This window comes from Pseudophryne corroboree, chromosome 6, assembly GCF_028390025.1.
Source record: "Pseudophryne corroboree isolate aPseCor3 chromosome 6, aPseCor3.hap2, whole genome shotgun sequence".
Classification (NCBI taxonomy): Eukaryota; Metazoa; Chordata; class Amphibia; order Anura; family Myobatrachidae; genus Pseudophryne; species Pseudophryne corroboree.
Window position 1 is genome coordinate 65,366,631 of NC_086449.1, and position 17,264 is coordinate 65,383,894.

Below are 17,264 nucleotides of genomic sequence, written 5' to 3' on the forward strand. Positions count from 1 at the left end.
TCTCGGAAACCGAACCCGCTCATCACTAGCCTAGACAATAGGTGACTCCCAAGCAAAAGGTCCCTTTGGTGACATAACAGGAGGCCAGAGGCTGCTGTGATCTAATTAGAATACAAGGTGTTACCCCTGCCAGGGTGTAATTAGAATTTCCCATTGTAGTAAGTGACAATAGGAATATTTACACCTCATTTACAAGACAAGGAGCTGGGCACGAGAAGCTGATGTGCTGAATGACTATATACTAATGCTATGAGACCCTAATTTACATGTCACCTCTCAGTGTAAGAATTCCTTCTGGTCATCCTGGGAACTACTGGGGAGAGATGGGGAGGAGTGACTATAAATAGGCTGTATCAGACCACTGATAGCTGATGGAGGAGCTGCTGGATGAGTTGCTGGTTGGAGAGCTGGATGGATGGAGGAGTAAGAAGAATCTCCAGAGTAAGGTGATTTTACTCTATATACTGTAAGAGTATATTTATAAATACACAAGCATCTGTATATATTATTTTGTAGTTATTGTTTTTCCATAAATGAAAAGATTTGCCTTAACAATGGTTATATAGTAATATTACATATTACTCTGTGCATCAGGTTAGTATATATAAAAGGTATCTAGGTGACAGCTCCATCATAGTATCTTACATATTACTCTGTGCATCATGTTAGTATATATGATGGGATAATAGAATCAGAGCTGGCAGGACTGCATAATCAAAAAACTGGAGACTAAAGATTCCTTGATCCTTCTTCATAGTATTTTATTTATTACACTGTGCATCATGTTAGTATATAGAAAGGGTTATTTAGGTGGAAGCTCCATCATTGTGTCTTACATATTACTCTGTGCATCAGGTTAGTATATACAAAGGGGTATCTAGGTGGCAGCTCCTTCACAGTAACTCACATATTACTCTATGTAGCATATACGTACAGTATGTGTAATGGGGTATTTAAGTGGCAGCTCCGTCATTGGGCGGGATTCAGTTCTTTTCACCCCTTTCCACACCTGTTCTATTTCTGCCCTCAAGGACAGTGTATCATTATTTCAGCTCGCTACCCCCGGAGTAGCGAGGTACCCAACCCTTTACACAGCTAAGAACAATATACAGCAAACAGGATAGCAGAGCTTTGCAGTTGATGATAAAATCATAAATTAAAACTAAAGTGGAGCTAACTGAAGCACATAGAGATGAATGGATTGAGGGTGAAAATATCTGATTATTTAATAGAAAATTGAAATAATGAAAAATACAAACATTAAATAAAGAATTAGAAGATTAGGGTTAAAACCATAATTAAAACCATACAGAATCACCATAGAGCAGCTCTAATAATGATGTCCATTCCTTATTTGGTGTGGACTACAGATGCAGAAAGAAAAAGGTAAATGAGGGTAAATGAGATCTGGATAAAATGCCTAAGGTGTTTTATCCAGATCACACCCTGTTTATTGAAAGCTGCCTGAATTATATCCGGACCTTTAGTGGACTCCTACAAAGATCAGCAGATGACCGGGCGAACAGCTCTACCAATCAGTGTTACTTGTTCCTCCATCCAGCACTGAGGACTCCGCAACCTGGTGAGGATATAGGATTCCAATGACTTTACCCATATAAAGGGACGCTATCCAGTGAATTCCTTCCTCCAGCGGCAAACACTATGGTAATATTGCTATTAGTACTGTGCCATCAGCCCTCATTTACCTTGTTCATTCTGCATCTGCAGTCATCACCAAATAAGGAACGGACATCATTACTAGAGCAGCTCTATGGTGATTCTGTATGGCTTTAAATATGGTTTTAACCCTAATCTTCTAATTCTTTATTTAATGTTTGTATTTTTCATTATTTTAATGTTCTATTAAATAATCAGATATTTTCCCTCTCAATCCATTCATCTCCATGTGCTTTAATTAGCTCCACTTTAGTTTTAATTTATGATTTTATCATCAATTGCAATGCACTTCTATCCTGTTTGTGTATATTGTTCTTTGTGTGCACAGGTTTGACTAGACCTGTTTTATAGTAGCTGCTGAAATTAGAACACCAGCCCATTTTTGCGCTGGATTTTAACCTTTGGTTAAAACCTTCCTTGCTTTACACAGCTAAACCTGACTACTATGGGCGCAGTATTCGTGATAACGGAGATCATTTTAGAAAGAAAATTGGGCATGATATATGATTTGAATCTCACCCATTGTGTCTCACATATTACTCTGTGCATCATGTTAGTATATATAATGGGGTATTTAGGTGGCAGCTCCATCATTGTGTCTTACATATTAAACTGTGCATCATGTTCGTATATATAATGGGGTATTTAGGTAGCAGCTCCATCATTGTGTCTTACATATTACACTGTGCATTATGTTACTATATATAATGGGTTATTTAGGTGGCAGCTCCATCATTGTGTCTTACATATTACACTGTGCATCATGTTAGTATATATAATGGGGTATTTAGGTGGCAGCTCCATCATTGGGTCTCACATATTACACTGTGCATCAGGTTAGTATTTATAAGGGTTATTTAGGTGGAAGCTCCATCATTGTATCTTACATATTACTCTGTGCATCATGTCAATATATATAATGGGGTATCTAGGTGGCAGCTCCATCATTGTGTCTTACATATTACTCTGTGCATCATGTCAATATATATAATGGGGTATCTAGGTGGCAGCTCCATCATTGTGTCTTACATATTACACTGTGCATCATGTTAGTATATATAATGGGGTATTTAGGTAGCAGCTCCATCATTGTGTCTTACAAAATACACTGTGCATCATGTTAGTATATATAATGGGGTATTTAGGTGGCAGCTCTATCATTGTGTCTTATATATTACTCTGGGCATCATGTTAGTATATATAAGGGTTATTTAGGTGGCAGCTCCATCATAGTATCTTACATATTACACTGTGCATCATGTCAATATATATATAAGGGTTATTTAGGTGGCAGCTCCATCATAGTATCTTACATATTACTCTGTGCATCATGTTAGTATATATAATGGGGTATTTAAGTGGCAGCTCCATCATTGTGTCTTACATATTAAACTGTGCATCAGGTTAGTATATATAATGGGGTATTTAGGTGGCAGCTCCATCATAGTATCTTACATATTACTCTGTGCATCATGTTAGTATATATAATGGGGTATTTAGGTGGCAGCTCCATCATTGTGTCTTACATATTACACTGTGCATCATGTTAGTATATATAATGGGGTATTTAGGTGGCAGCTCCATCATAGTATCTTACATATTACTCTGTGCATCATGTTAGTATATATAATGGGGTATTTAGGTGGCAGCTCCATCATTGTGTCTTACATATTACACTGTGCATCATGTTAGTATATATAATGGGGTATTTAGGTGGCAGCTCCATCATTGTATCTTTGCCAAACTACAAAAAGTGATAAAAACAGTTTGTGCAAACAAACCCAGATGGCAGCTCCCACTGGTCTCCCCACAGTATATATCACCACCACCAATGTTGTGATAATTATCAAGTCTCAGATCTTTACAGAATCTGTTTGGTGCATGGAAAATGACTTATACTATGATCAGAGAATATCGCTGCGCTTTGCATCATGTCCTCCCCAATTACTGTATTTAGCTGAGATAATGGCTGTAGATGCAGATGCTGATCCTTTGCTGCTGTTCACCTAAGGGCTTTTATCACATATGTTACTATTATGGTAATATATGATATCACACAGAAGAAATGCTTAGACTTCATGGAAACATCTATTAAAGGTGCTTTAACAAATCTACAGTCTCCAGTTTTGTGATTATTCAGTCCTGGCAGCTCAGATTCTATTATTCCATATTGCTGCAGATACTTTCTAGGTGTTGGTATTCCTCACACTCTGGTTTGTGAGCCCATAACCTATTGACAGAGCCTGTAATCCAACATGCAGGTCTGTAATGTGGGGAGTGCCACAGGTGCTGCCATAGTATTATATATAGCTGTGATACACTCAGAATGAGACACTCATACATACAGTGTCAGATGGAGGCATGAATGGCCCCCAGAGACATGCAGTGATAGGGGCCCATGCTTAGAGGCTCCTTGATAAATATATATAGTAAATACTGCACTAACAGTAACAGTAATACTAGTTTATAGTACTGTTATAGTAAATACTGCACTAACAGTAACAGTAAAACAGGTTTATAGTACTGTTATAGTAAATACAGCACTAACAGTAACAGTAATACTAGTTTATAATACTGTTATAGTAAATACAGCACTAACAGTAACAGTAATACTAGTTTATAGTACTGTTATAGTAAATATTACACTAACAGTAACAGTAATACAAGTTTATAGTACTGTTATAGTAAATACTGCACTAACAGTAACAGTAAAACAGGTTTATAGTACTGTTATAGTAAATACAGCACTAACAGTAACAGTAATACTAGTTTATAATACTGTTATAGTAAATACAGCACTAACAGTAACAGTAATACAAGTTTATAGTACTGTTATAGTAAATACTGCACTAACAGTAACAGTAATACTAGTTTATATTCCAATTAAAGTAAATACAGCACTAACAGTAACAGTAATACTAGTTTATAGTACTGTTATAGTATTTACTATAACAGTACTATAAACTAGTATTACTGTAACAGTAACAGTAATACTAGTTTATAGTAATGTTATAGTAAATACTGCACTAACAGTAACAGTAATACTAGTTTATAGTACTGTTATAGTAAATACAGCACTAACAGTAACAATAATACTAGTTTATAGTACCGTTATAGTAAATACTGCACTAACAATAACAGTAATACTAGTTTATAGTACCGTTATAGTAAATACAGAACTAACAGTAACAGTAATACTAGTTTATAGTACTGTTATAGTAAATACAGCACTAACAGTAACAGTAATACACTCATACAGGTTAATAGTACTGTTATAGTAAATACTGCACTAACAGTAACAGTAATACTAGTTTATAGTACTTTATAGTAAATATTGCACTAACAGTAACATTAATACTAGTTTATAGTACTTTTATAGTAAATACAGCACTAACAGTAACAGTAATACAAGTTTATAGTACTGCTATAGTAAATACAGCACTAACAGTAACAATAATACTAGCTAATAGTACCGTTATAGTAAATACTGCACTAACAGTAACAGTAATACTAGTTTATAGTACCGCTATAGTAAATACAGCACTAACAGTAACAGGAATACTAGTTTATAGTACAGTTATAGTAAATACAGCACTAACAGTAACAGTAATACAGGTTTATAGTAATTTATAGTAAATACATCACTAACAGTAACAGTAATACTAGTTTATAGTACCGTTGTAGTAAATACAGCACTAACAGTAACAGTAATACAGGTTTATAGTAATTTATAGTAAATACATCACTAACAGTAACAGTAATACTAGTTCATAGTACCGTTATAGTAAATACTGCACTAACAGTAACAGTAATATTAGTTTATAGTACCGATATAGTAAATAAAGCACTAACAGTAACAGTAAAACTAGTTTATAGTACTGTTATAGAAAATACAGCACTAACAGTAACAGTAATACTAGTTTATAGTACTGTTATAGTAAATACAGCACTAACAGTAACAGTAATACTAGTTTATAGTACCGTTAAGGTAAATACTGCACTAACAGTAACAGTAATTCTAGTTTATAGTACCGTTATAGTAAATACAGCACTGGCAGTAACAGTAATACTAGTTTATGGTACTGTTGTAGTAAATACAGCACTAACAGTAACAGTAAGACAGGTTTATAGTACTGTTATAGTAAATACAGCACTACCAGTAACAGTAATACTAGTTTATAGTACCGTTATAGTAAATACTGCACTAACAGTAACAGTAATACTAGTTTATAGTACTGTTATAGTAAATACAGCACTAACAGTAACAATAATACTAGTTTATAGTACCATTATAGTAAATACTGCACTAACAGTAACAGTAATACTAGTTTATAGTACCGTTATAGTAAATACTGCACTAACAGTAACAGTAATACTAGTTTATAGTACTGTTATTGTAAATACAGCACTAACAGTAATAGTAATACTAGTTTATAGTACCGTTATAGTAAATACTGCACTAACAGTAACAGTAATACTAGTTTATAGTACCGTTATAGTAAATACTGCACTAACAGTAACAGTAATACTAGTTTATAGTACTGTTATGGTAAATACAGCACTAACAGTAACAGTAATACTAGTTTATAGTACCGTTATAGTAAATACTGCACTAACAGTAACAGTAATACTAGTTTATAGTACTGGTATAGTAAATACAGCACTGACAGTAACAGTAATACTAGTTTATAGTACCGTTATAGTAAATACTGCACTAACAGTATTAGTAATACTAGTTTATAGTACTGTTATGGTAAATACAGCACTAACAGTAACAGTAATACTAGTTTATAGTACCGTTATAGTAAATACAGCACTAACAGTAACAGTAATACTAGTTTATAGTACCGTTATAGTAAATACAGCACTAACAGTAACAGTAATACTAGTTTATAGTACCGTTATAGTAAATACTGCACTAACAGTAACAGTAATACTAGTTTATAGTACCATTATAGTAAATACTGCACTAACAGTAACAGTAATACTAGTTTATAGTACTGTTATAGTAAATACTGCACTAACAGTAAAATTAATACTAGTTTATAGTACTGTTATAGTAAATACAGCACTAACAGTAACAATAATACTAGTTTATATTACCATTATAGTAAATACTGCACTAACAGTAACAGTAATACTAGTTTATAGTACCGTTACAGTAAATACTGCAATAACAGTAACAGTAATACTAGTTTATAGTACTGTTATGGTAAATACAGCACTAACAGTAACAGTAATACTAGTTTATAGTACCGTTATAATAAATACTGCACTAACAGTAACAGTAATACTAGTTTATAGTACTGTTATAGAAAATACAGCACTAACAGTAACAGGAATACTAGTTTATAGTACCGTTATAGTAAATACTGCACTAACAGTAACAGTAATACTAGTTTATAGTACTGTTATAGTAAATACAGCACTAACAGTAACAGTAATACTAGTTTATAGTACCGTTATAGTAAATACAGCACTAACAGTAACAGTAATACTAGTTTATAGTACTGTTATGGTAAATACAGCACTAACAGTAACAGTAATACTAGTTTATAGTACCGTTATATTAAATACAGCACTAACAGTAACAGTAATACTAGTTTATAGTACCGTTATAGTAAATACAGCACTAACAGTAACAGTAATACTAGTTTATAGTACCGTTATAGTAAATACAGCACTAACAGTAACAGTAATACTAGTTTATAGTACCGTTATATTAAATACAGCACTAACAGTAACAGTAATACTAGTTTATAGTACCGTTATAGTAAATACAGCACTAACAGTAACAGTAATACTAGTTTATAGTACCGTTATAGTAAATACTGCACTAACAGTAACAGTAATACTAGTTTATAGTACAGTTATAGTAAATACAGCACTAACAGTAACAGGTTTATAGTACTGTTAGACAAAAATCAGCAATGCACTATAAACAATACGAAAATGTAGGGTGTAAGAGGTTCAAGAGTGCGCAATACAGACCGGAAATCAGCTTAGTGATATATATAAATGAAGTTTCACCTACTTCACACGTACGTCACAATTTTTTACACAGATAATATATTCCACTTTAGCGCTCTCCAGATTTAACACGTCACTTTTACATGTATAAGTCTTCCAAAAGGACACAACCTGTATAATATGTGTCTCTGGTGGCAATGCCGATCAGAGTACACACAAGGAAAACAAAAGGCACACAATAGTGTAGAGTCTTTTTGTCAGGTGGTGCTAATTCTTTTTTCAATACATCTCACTCACAGAAATCCATAAGGTTTGAGCATATCTTGGTTTCTTTGTATCATAAAGTCGTCCCTTTCCCCTGAAAAATGGAGGCGGCGGAGGACCACTTCGTCTACAGGTTCAAGCTTCTAGCGCTCCAGTTTTCATACAACAAGAGAAAGAAGGCAAATAGTGTAGCAAGCCCTTACAAATGGCAATTATTCCTTTTTAGAGGGGTTTGCACTCACATGTTATAAATTATAGAATGGCATATCACAGATGTTGTTCCCAATTTCCCCAATAAACACCTCACTGGCTCTGGGAAGACCTTTAGGGAATGGAGGGGGCGGAGGGTCACTGCGTCTGGAGATTCCAACTCCTATCACTCCAATTTTCATACGAGAGAAAGAAGGCAAATGGTGCGTCTCCAGACGCAGTGACCCTCCGCCCCCTCCATTCCCTAAAGGTCTTCCCAGAGCCAGTGAGGTGTTTATTGGGGAAATTGGGAACAACATCTGTGATATGCCATTCTATAATTTATAACATGTGAGTGCAAACCCCTCTAAAAAGGAATAATTGCCATTTGTAAGGGCTTGCTACACTATTTGCCTTCTTTCTCTTGTTGTATGAAAACTGGAGCGCTAGAAGCTTGAACCTGTAGACGAAGTGGTCCTCCGCCGCCTCCATTTTTCAGGGGAAAGGGACGACTTTATGATACAAAGAAACCAAGATATGCTCAAACCTTATGGATTTCTGTGAGTGAGATGTATTGAAAAAAGAATTAGCACCACCTGACAAAAAGACTCTACACTATTGTGTGCCTTTTGTTTTCCTTGTGTGTACTCTGATCGGCATTGCCACCAGAGACACATATTATACAGGTTGTGTCCTTTTGGAAGACTATAAACAATACACCATAGGTTTCTGGAGTAAAATGTAACAAAGTATAATTCAAGTACACAATCTGGTACCTTTTCGCTAGAGGAAGAGTTGGACTCCCAGGCAGTGGGGCCCTCTCTGGGCTTCATCTTTACCTCTATGGGCCAGTCTGACCCTCATACATACACTGACAGACACAGACATATTTATTTCATTCAACAGTGTCAAATATTTAGTCAATTTTCTTAAACATAGTTTATTCCAAGATTTTGATACACCCTATTCCCTAGTACTGAACATCCCTACATCACTTATATAAAAGTTTCCAATTTACCCTTTAATATTCTGGTAACTCATATGACAATTAATTATTTTTCCTCTGCACACATTACACTGAGGTGAGTGATTGTGAGATGATCACATTATCCCCATTCTCATGGTGTGTGCAGAGACAATGGTGGCATCCTGGTGCATCAGCTGACAGTAGGTGTAAGAGGGTCAGTAGCATGTGTTACCCATCTATGGTCAGTGCAGGGGGTGAGTAATTTATAATCTGCATATTATACAAGTATTGGTACCTGCTGCAGGATTATAAAGGTCTCTGTGTTGAACATATGACTGGACATGAGGATGTAGCAGATTTAGCAATTTGTCAACATACACAATTTTAAAACAATGGTTAATGATTGTATCATGTTTGTTACTATATATAAATATATATAATATTCTATGCAAACAGAATTGTATAGTGCCACTTGTAAGGTAGAAATATAAATAATGCTGTATAGCTAGATGGTGCACTATAAGTGCAGAAAAAACACCATAAAAGCCCACACAACCATAATTATTGGTGTCAGCCAACCCCTAAAAATACAACACTGGTATAGTATTGTTAAAAAGATATGAAAAAGGGAGGGATAGGGGTACCGGCGACAGGTGTAGCTAAAACAAAAATTTTTAGACGCTAAAAAACAAAAACCCCTACTGATTTTAAGCTAAGTTTGATCTCCTATCTTTTTAATGTTTTTTCGTATGATCTCTTATATATAAAAAGTATTTTTACTTGTAATTTAAACCCTTTTTTACTCTCATGTATATTAAATTTTTTTCATAATTTTACATCTGTCTGACGTCTTAAAAATCTTGTTTTTGCTACACCTATCGCCGGTACCCCTATCCCTCCCTTTTTCATATATAATATTCTGTATATAAAATAACAATACACTAAAGTAGATTTACCCTGGTATCCTTTCTGCTTTTGAAAAGAATTTGTTTTCTTATAGGACTAATATAGAGCAGAACTCCAACTAAAATTATTGTTTAAAGGGACATTGTTCTCTGATCAAGCCAACAACAGACTTAATTTCTCCTTACACCTCTGGAAGATTCACACGATCTATCAACATTTTGTTTCCTTTTATATACAAAGGAAACTTTTATAGATTATTCATTACTCATCTAATGATGAGTTTCATAGAAGAGAAACCACATCTGTGCTCTGAGTGTGACAAAAGCTTTACATGTAAATCACATCTTCTCAGACATCAGAGGAGTCACACAGGAGAGAAACCATTTATATGTTCTGAATGCAGCAAGTGTTTTTCCCATAAGACTCACCTTGTTAGACATCTAAGAATTCACACAGGAGAGAAACCATTTAAGTGCTCTGAATGCAGCAAGTGTTTTATTGAGAAGCAACATCTTGTTACACATGAGAGGATTCACACAGGAGAGAAACCATTTAAATGCTCTGAATGCAGCAAGTGTTTTATCGAGAAGAAAAATCTTGTTACACATCAGAGGATTCACACAGGAGAGAAACCATTTAAATGCTCTGAGTGCATCAAGTGTTTTACAGAGAAGCAACAACTTGTTAGACATCTAAGGATTCATACAGGAGAGAAACCATTTAAGTGCTCTGAATGCAGCAAGTGTTTTATTGAGAAGCAACATCTTGTTACACATCAGAGGAGTCACACAGCAGAGAAACCATATAAATGTTCTGAATGCATCAAGTGTTTTACTAGAAATACAAATCTTATTAATCACATGATGAGTCACTCTGAGGGCCTGAATGTAGCATGTGTTTTATAAGTAAGTTAACATGTATCACTTTATTATGGTTACAAGTGTAGGTATTTTTATTGTCTGACTGTTACAAATGATTTATATACAGTAAATCAATTTTGTTAAAAACTTTAGATTAGAAACATGTACAGTATAATTGATCCTCTGCACCAGTGTAATGTAATAAACAATGTGTATGGTGAAACCACCAAAAACTGCCTGCAATTATTATTAATTTAGTTGTAAATATAATTTGTCATTATCCAGGCTGGCATAAGAGTTGCTACTATTGCTACATTTTCTGGGAGTGTTTGGAAAAATGCAGGCATGGCCGGGTATTTGATGGGCAGGTATCTGACATCATTACCATGTCGCTTGTCGCAGCAATCATCACACAGAATAAGTAACTACAGAGCTGGTCTTATTCTGCACAAAATGTGTTTGCTACTGCGCGGTTGCACAGGCGTTCGCACTTCTGCAAAGTGAAAGTACACTCCCCCATGGGTGGAGACTATGCATTTGCATGGCTGCTAAAAGTAGCTAGCGAGCGATCAACTCAGAATGAGGGCTTATATCGTATAATGCTGAATCAAAGACACTTGTCACCTCAATCCCATAGCAGCCAATCAGATTAAAAGATTTGTTAGCATTCTGCCAGAAGCCCAGGCCTGGCAACATGAGGTCAAAGGGGACTCCCGTCCTGGGCCCCATCGATGCTAGGGCCCCCAAGGTCCAGTGTGAGCAGCATGTCAGATTGAAATAATAATATAAATTGCAGCATCGCGCCAGCCACGTGCCACCTGCTGTGTATTTAAAAGGAATCAGTAACTGCCTTTTTTACCTAGCATACCCCCTGGCCCTGTTGTCACCCCTCAGTGCCCCCAGCCCAGCCCCAGGTCATCACTCAGCCAGTAGCCGTGTGCAGTGCAATGATGTTGCACTAGTCACACAGTATGCTGCGACTGGACCATCCCTCCTCTCTGAGTCCACCCCCTGCCCACCCTGTCTCTGCTGTGTGGAGTAGGAGCGGCAAAGCAGGAGTGGGACTGTGGGAGTATTGGCAGCTTGTTGCTGCATTGACGTCACTGACACTTGGAGCCTGGTTGATTAGCAGTGCCGGCTGCTGTGTGGTGCTGGTAAGTCAAGTGTGTGCTCTGCCGGCGTGCACGGCTCTCCAGCAGGATGATATAGTGCATGCACTATGATGTAATGCTCTGGAATACAGCTTATTTGCACTAAAAAAAATCAATGCTGTGCCATCTGGTTCTTATGTTGCTAGTGATTGACATGCAAGTCACCCCAGGGAACCAATTTATTCCTGTCAAGGAAGGCACTCTGGTTGTTAATGTTGGAAAGTAAGTGCCACAAGAAACTCTCTCTCTCATATATATATATATATATATATATATATATATATATATATATATATTCATCAATGGTAGATCAGTTGCGCCTTCAGTGCTTCATAAATAAAGTGACTATTCATACAATCCTGTAGTGACAATCAAATGTGCGTACCAGATGGGGGAATTGGACACAGCCTGTAGAAGTTTATTTAGAGATTCTTCTTTGGTGACCTCCTCCTCCCGTAATCACACAAGCATTGTGTATAGGATGTTTGTAAAAATTTTATATAATGTATAAATGAAAGTGCACTTCACAGTAATAAAGTGACTTTGTGCTTTCATGCAAGAAAAAAATGCACTATTTAGTGCTAAAGTGCTTTATGTCATTAAATAAAGTGCAAAAAATAGTGCAAAGAAAAATTAGAAAGGTGAGTGCCACCTAGTGGTAATACATAATTTACCATCTAAGCAAGGTGAACAAACAGCACTCCCCTTGTGCTCAACAGGGCAATGAAATATTACTCACTCTTTGGACAATATAGACACTGTAGAGTCCCTAGAGATGTCCGTCCAACAGAAGCCCTTAAAAGCAAAAAATACTCCCAAAAGGGGGTAAAAGAGACTTTTGATAGTGTAGTATATTTTTACACATTTATTACATACAACATAAAACAGTAAATTGGACTTGTACAATTTTTTAAAATAAAAGTGCTTTTCTGCATATTGCATAACAGGATGGATAAAAAGTAGTATACAATATATTTCAAAAAGGATATAGCAGTAGAAGGTATATAATTGAAATTTATTTAATTTTTTTTTTAAAAATTACACGTTTTTAAAGAATATTACAGAAACAGGGCTAACTCGTAGTACTCGTTACTCGTACTCGTCCTACTTTAATATGTTCAATTGCTTTGTATGTTACAAAGTCAGGATTAGATTGGTGATACTTGTTAAAATGTTTAGGGACTGAATGATTTTCCAATTTATTCTTTATTGCTCTGATATGCTCCTGTAGTCTAAGCCTAAGGTGTCTCTTAGTTTTCACTATATATTTGTACCCACAGGCGCATTCTAAGCAACAAACAACATAGTTAGTAGTGCAGTTAGTTAGATCCCTAATTTTAAAAGTTTTTAATTGATTTGAGTTCTGAAACTTTTTGCCACCTTTGTGGGAATATTTACAAATACAGCAATGGTTGCATCTGAAAAAAACACATGTTTTAATCCAGCTTTCTAATTGTCCCATTTGTATTGGTCTTAGCATGCTGCCATAGCAAGGCAAATTTCTTGCCTTCGTGTAGATGGTTCTTGGCCGATCTGGTAATATCGAGTTGAGTACTGGATCTAGTTTTAAAATATGCCAGTGTTTTCTCAGAGTTTCATCACATCTATGCTCCCCAGCATTGTAGGTTGTAATAAAATTCAGATGTTGGTCCCCCTCTTTCTGTTTTACTTTGTACGTCAGTAGGTCTTTTCTTCTTATATTTTCGTTTTTTCTCCTTGCTGTTTCTACTAGTTCCAGATATTCAATTTCTTTTTCATGAATTTTGTACGTAAAAGATAATTAAAATCATTCACTGAAATATACTCAAAAAATTCTAAAAAAGAGTCCTTACTACCTGTCCAAACCATGAGGATATCATCTATATACCTCCGATAAAAAACGATGTTTGGATGGTATATATTATTGCTGTATATTTGTTTTTGTTCTCAGTTCCCCATATGTAAATTCACAAAACTGGGCACGAAAACCATCCCTATTGTGGTACCGCAAGTTTGGAGAAAAAACATATTTTAAAAAACTAAAATAATTATGTGTGAGGATAAAATTAATGAGAAGACAAATAAAATCTTTATGTCCGGGCTCTAAATTTGTATCACTTTGTAGGAACACTTTGCATGAGTTTATTCCTTTTTCATGCACTATGGAAGTATAAAGTGATTGGACATCTATGGAGACCCAGTGGAATTCTTCTTCCCGCCTTATATCCTTTATACTCTGCAGAACTGCTGTGGTGTCATGTACATAAGAGTCTAATTTCACAACATATTTACACAGAAAAACCTCAACATATTCAGATACATTTGATGTTAAAGAGTCAGTTCCAGCTATTATGGGGAAGCCTGGTGGTTTCTTTACATTTTTATGCATCTTGGGGAGGAAGTAAAATATAGGGATGGTTGAATAATTGTTAATCATAAACTGAAACTCATTTTTATTGAGAAAACCTTCTCTCAGCCCATCCACTAAAATATTTCTAAAATCTGATGTAAAAATTTCCGTAGGATCCTTATCAAGTTTAATAAAGGAGTTCTCATCATTTAGTAGTCTATAAGACTCCATTTCGTAGTCCTTCCAGTTAATTACCACTAGGCCGCCCCCCTTATCAGCAAGTTTTATGACTATTGTGGAATAATTTTTTAGTTTCTTTAGGGTATTTTTTTTTTCAAAATTAGTAAGATTGTTTTTGGTCTTTAATTCTTTATTATCCTCACATAGATCTTTTTTTTGCTAGTTCATAAAACATGTCTATTTGACTGCTCTTTGACTCGAGTGGAAAGTATTTTGAACTATTTTTAAGACCTGATTTATTTTCCATACTCTCAAAATTCTTTATAACACCGGTTTCTTTCTTTAAAAAATGCCTTTTCAGAGTTAATTTAAGTACAAACTTGTTTAGTCTAGGAATATTTGGAACTTGTTTGGTTTAGCAATAGGTGCAAAGGATAGACCTTTACTTAAAAGGGAATTCTCTGCATGTGTTAATTCCTTATCTAAATATTGAATATTCCTTGTTCTTTCAAATCTGAGACTAATAACGGTCTCTTTTTTGAAGATTTTGATTTTCCTGCTCTTCTTCCTCGTCGTCTCTTACTGACCTTTTTAGTGGAGAAGCCATATGGACACTTTCTTTTACAGGTCTCTTGTATCTGTCCCTCCATTCGGGTGTGACCGGTGATAAAAAATCACTGTCACTTTCGGATTGCACATGATTAAGGGTAGAATATCTATTCCTAATGGGTATTTCTTTGTATTTGCGTGTAACCTGTCCCCTAAATTGTCTTTCCTGCTTGAAGGGAATGGTTGTCCAACCTTCTTCTCTTCTTTTATCTGGGAATCGATTCCGCTTGTAGTTTCTATTTTCATTTTTATTCCATTGTTTAATCCTATCATTACTGTAGTCTAGTTTGTCTCTTAAGAACTTTTTCTCTTTTCTTTGAATGACATCTTTTTCCACTCTCTATATATTTTTTATGAGCACTGTTTCATTAATGTTGTAATTCTCATCATTCTTTATAGGTTCTAGCACTATTTCTCTATTTTTTAGTTCTGTTTCTATGTTGATCATTTCTCTCTTTTTTTTCTGAGATAATTAGCTGTATTAATCTCATAGAGCATTCATGTAATTTTTTATCCCATTTGGTAGAAAATGTGTCAATATTGAGACCAAAGGTTGGTGTTTTATTAATTCTTAAACCTCTTGGCACTCTATCAACCTTGACATATTGCTCAAGGCCCGCAATATCCCACCACACCTTTGTCTCCTTAATGAGCAATTTCTCCACATACCAAAAGTTTTTTATCAAGATCATTGTTGACCTGTGCATTTTTATCAGTGTGATCTTCACTGAAGATTTTCTTGTACATCAAAGACCTGGCACCTCCCAGGTTAGTTCTTAAGGAACTCATATTCTACTAATCACAAAGGGAGCTGCTTCTTGCCAGTGGAAAATAAATTAATAGTGTACAAGTGCTGCAATTAGTGCTACAACCTATCAATCAAAGAATACTCAAAATACGTGACAATGACTGTTGGACACCCATACGCTGTGGCTGTCCTATGAAGACACTCCAAAGTTATATAGTGTTGCACCAACCCAATCTCAAAACTGTCCAATTTCTAAAAAGACAAGATAGCTCATATTCATCAATGGTAGATTGTTGTTATTATTATTATTATTATTATATAATAGGCTAAAAGCAATTGTACCAAAGATGTAGATTTTCAGGACCAGCTTAATATCTACTCGGAGAGATTCATTGAAATAACCTATATGGCGGAACTAGTAGAAACAGCAAGGAGACAAACTGAAAATACAAGAAGAGAAGACCTACTGACATACAAAGTAAAACAGAAAGAGGGGGACCAACATCTGAATTTTATTACAACCTACAATGCTGGGGAGCATAGAATTGATGAAACTCTAAGAAAACACTGGCATATTTTAAAACTAGATCCAGTACTCAACTCGATATTACCAGATCGGCAAAGAACTATCTACAGAAAGGCAAGACATTTGAAAGGTATCCTGGCCCCCATCATGCTAAGACCAATACAAACGGTGGACAATCAGAAAGCTGGATTAAAACATGTGTTTTTTTCAGATGCAACCATTGCTGTATTTGTAAATATTCCCACAAAGATGGCAAAAAATTTCAAAACTCAAATCGATTAAAAACTTTTAAAATTAGGGATCTAACTAACTGCTCTACTAACTATGTTGTTTATTGCTTAGAATGCGCCTGTGGGTACAAATATATAGTGAAAACTAAGAGACACCTTAGGCTTAGAATACAGGAGCATATCATAGCAATAAAGAATAAATTGGAAAATCATTCAGTCCCTAAACATTTTAACAAGTATCACCAATCTAATCCTGACTTTGTAACGTTCAAAACAATTGAACATAAAAAAAGTAGGCCCAAGGGGTGGTGACAGAGATAAAAAACTAACTCAAGGGAAATATATTGGATATACACACTAAATAATCTTATACTGGATGGGCTTAATGATAACTACGATCTTGCCCTGTTTCTGTAATATTCTTAAAAAAACTTACATTTTTTAAACATTTAATGTAAATTACATACCTCCTACTGCTATATCCTTTTTGAAATATATTGTATTCTATTTTTTATCTATTATTTTTTAATGTAGTCCTATCAGATATATATATATATATATACATATATTTTTTTTTTACTTTAGTCGTACTGTATTTTTTACTGTAGTTGTATTTCTTTTTTTATTTTTATGTTAAAATATGTCTCTTTATCTGTGT

The 17,264-nt window shown here is 35.0% G+C and overlaps 1 protein-coding gene across 1 annotated transcript; it reads left to right on the forward strand.

Moving 5' to 3' along the window:
• The first annotated feature begins 10,248 nt into the window (after positions 1-10,248).
• Positions 10,249-10,878, forward strand: LOC134934276 (gastrula zinc finger protein XlCGF71.1-like). The gene has a single exon (XM_063929745.1). It carries the CDS (start codon positions 10,249-10,251, stop codon positions 10,876-10,878), a length of 630 nt encoding a protein of 209 aa, XP_063785815.1.
• Positions 10,879-17,264: the final 6,386 nt, after the last annotated feature.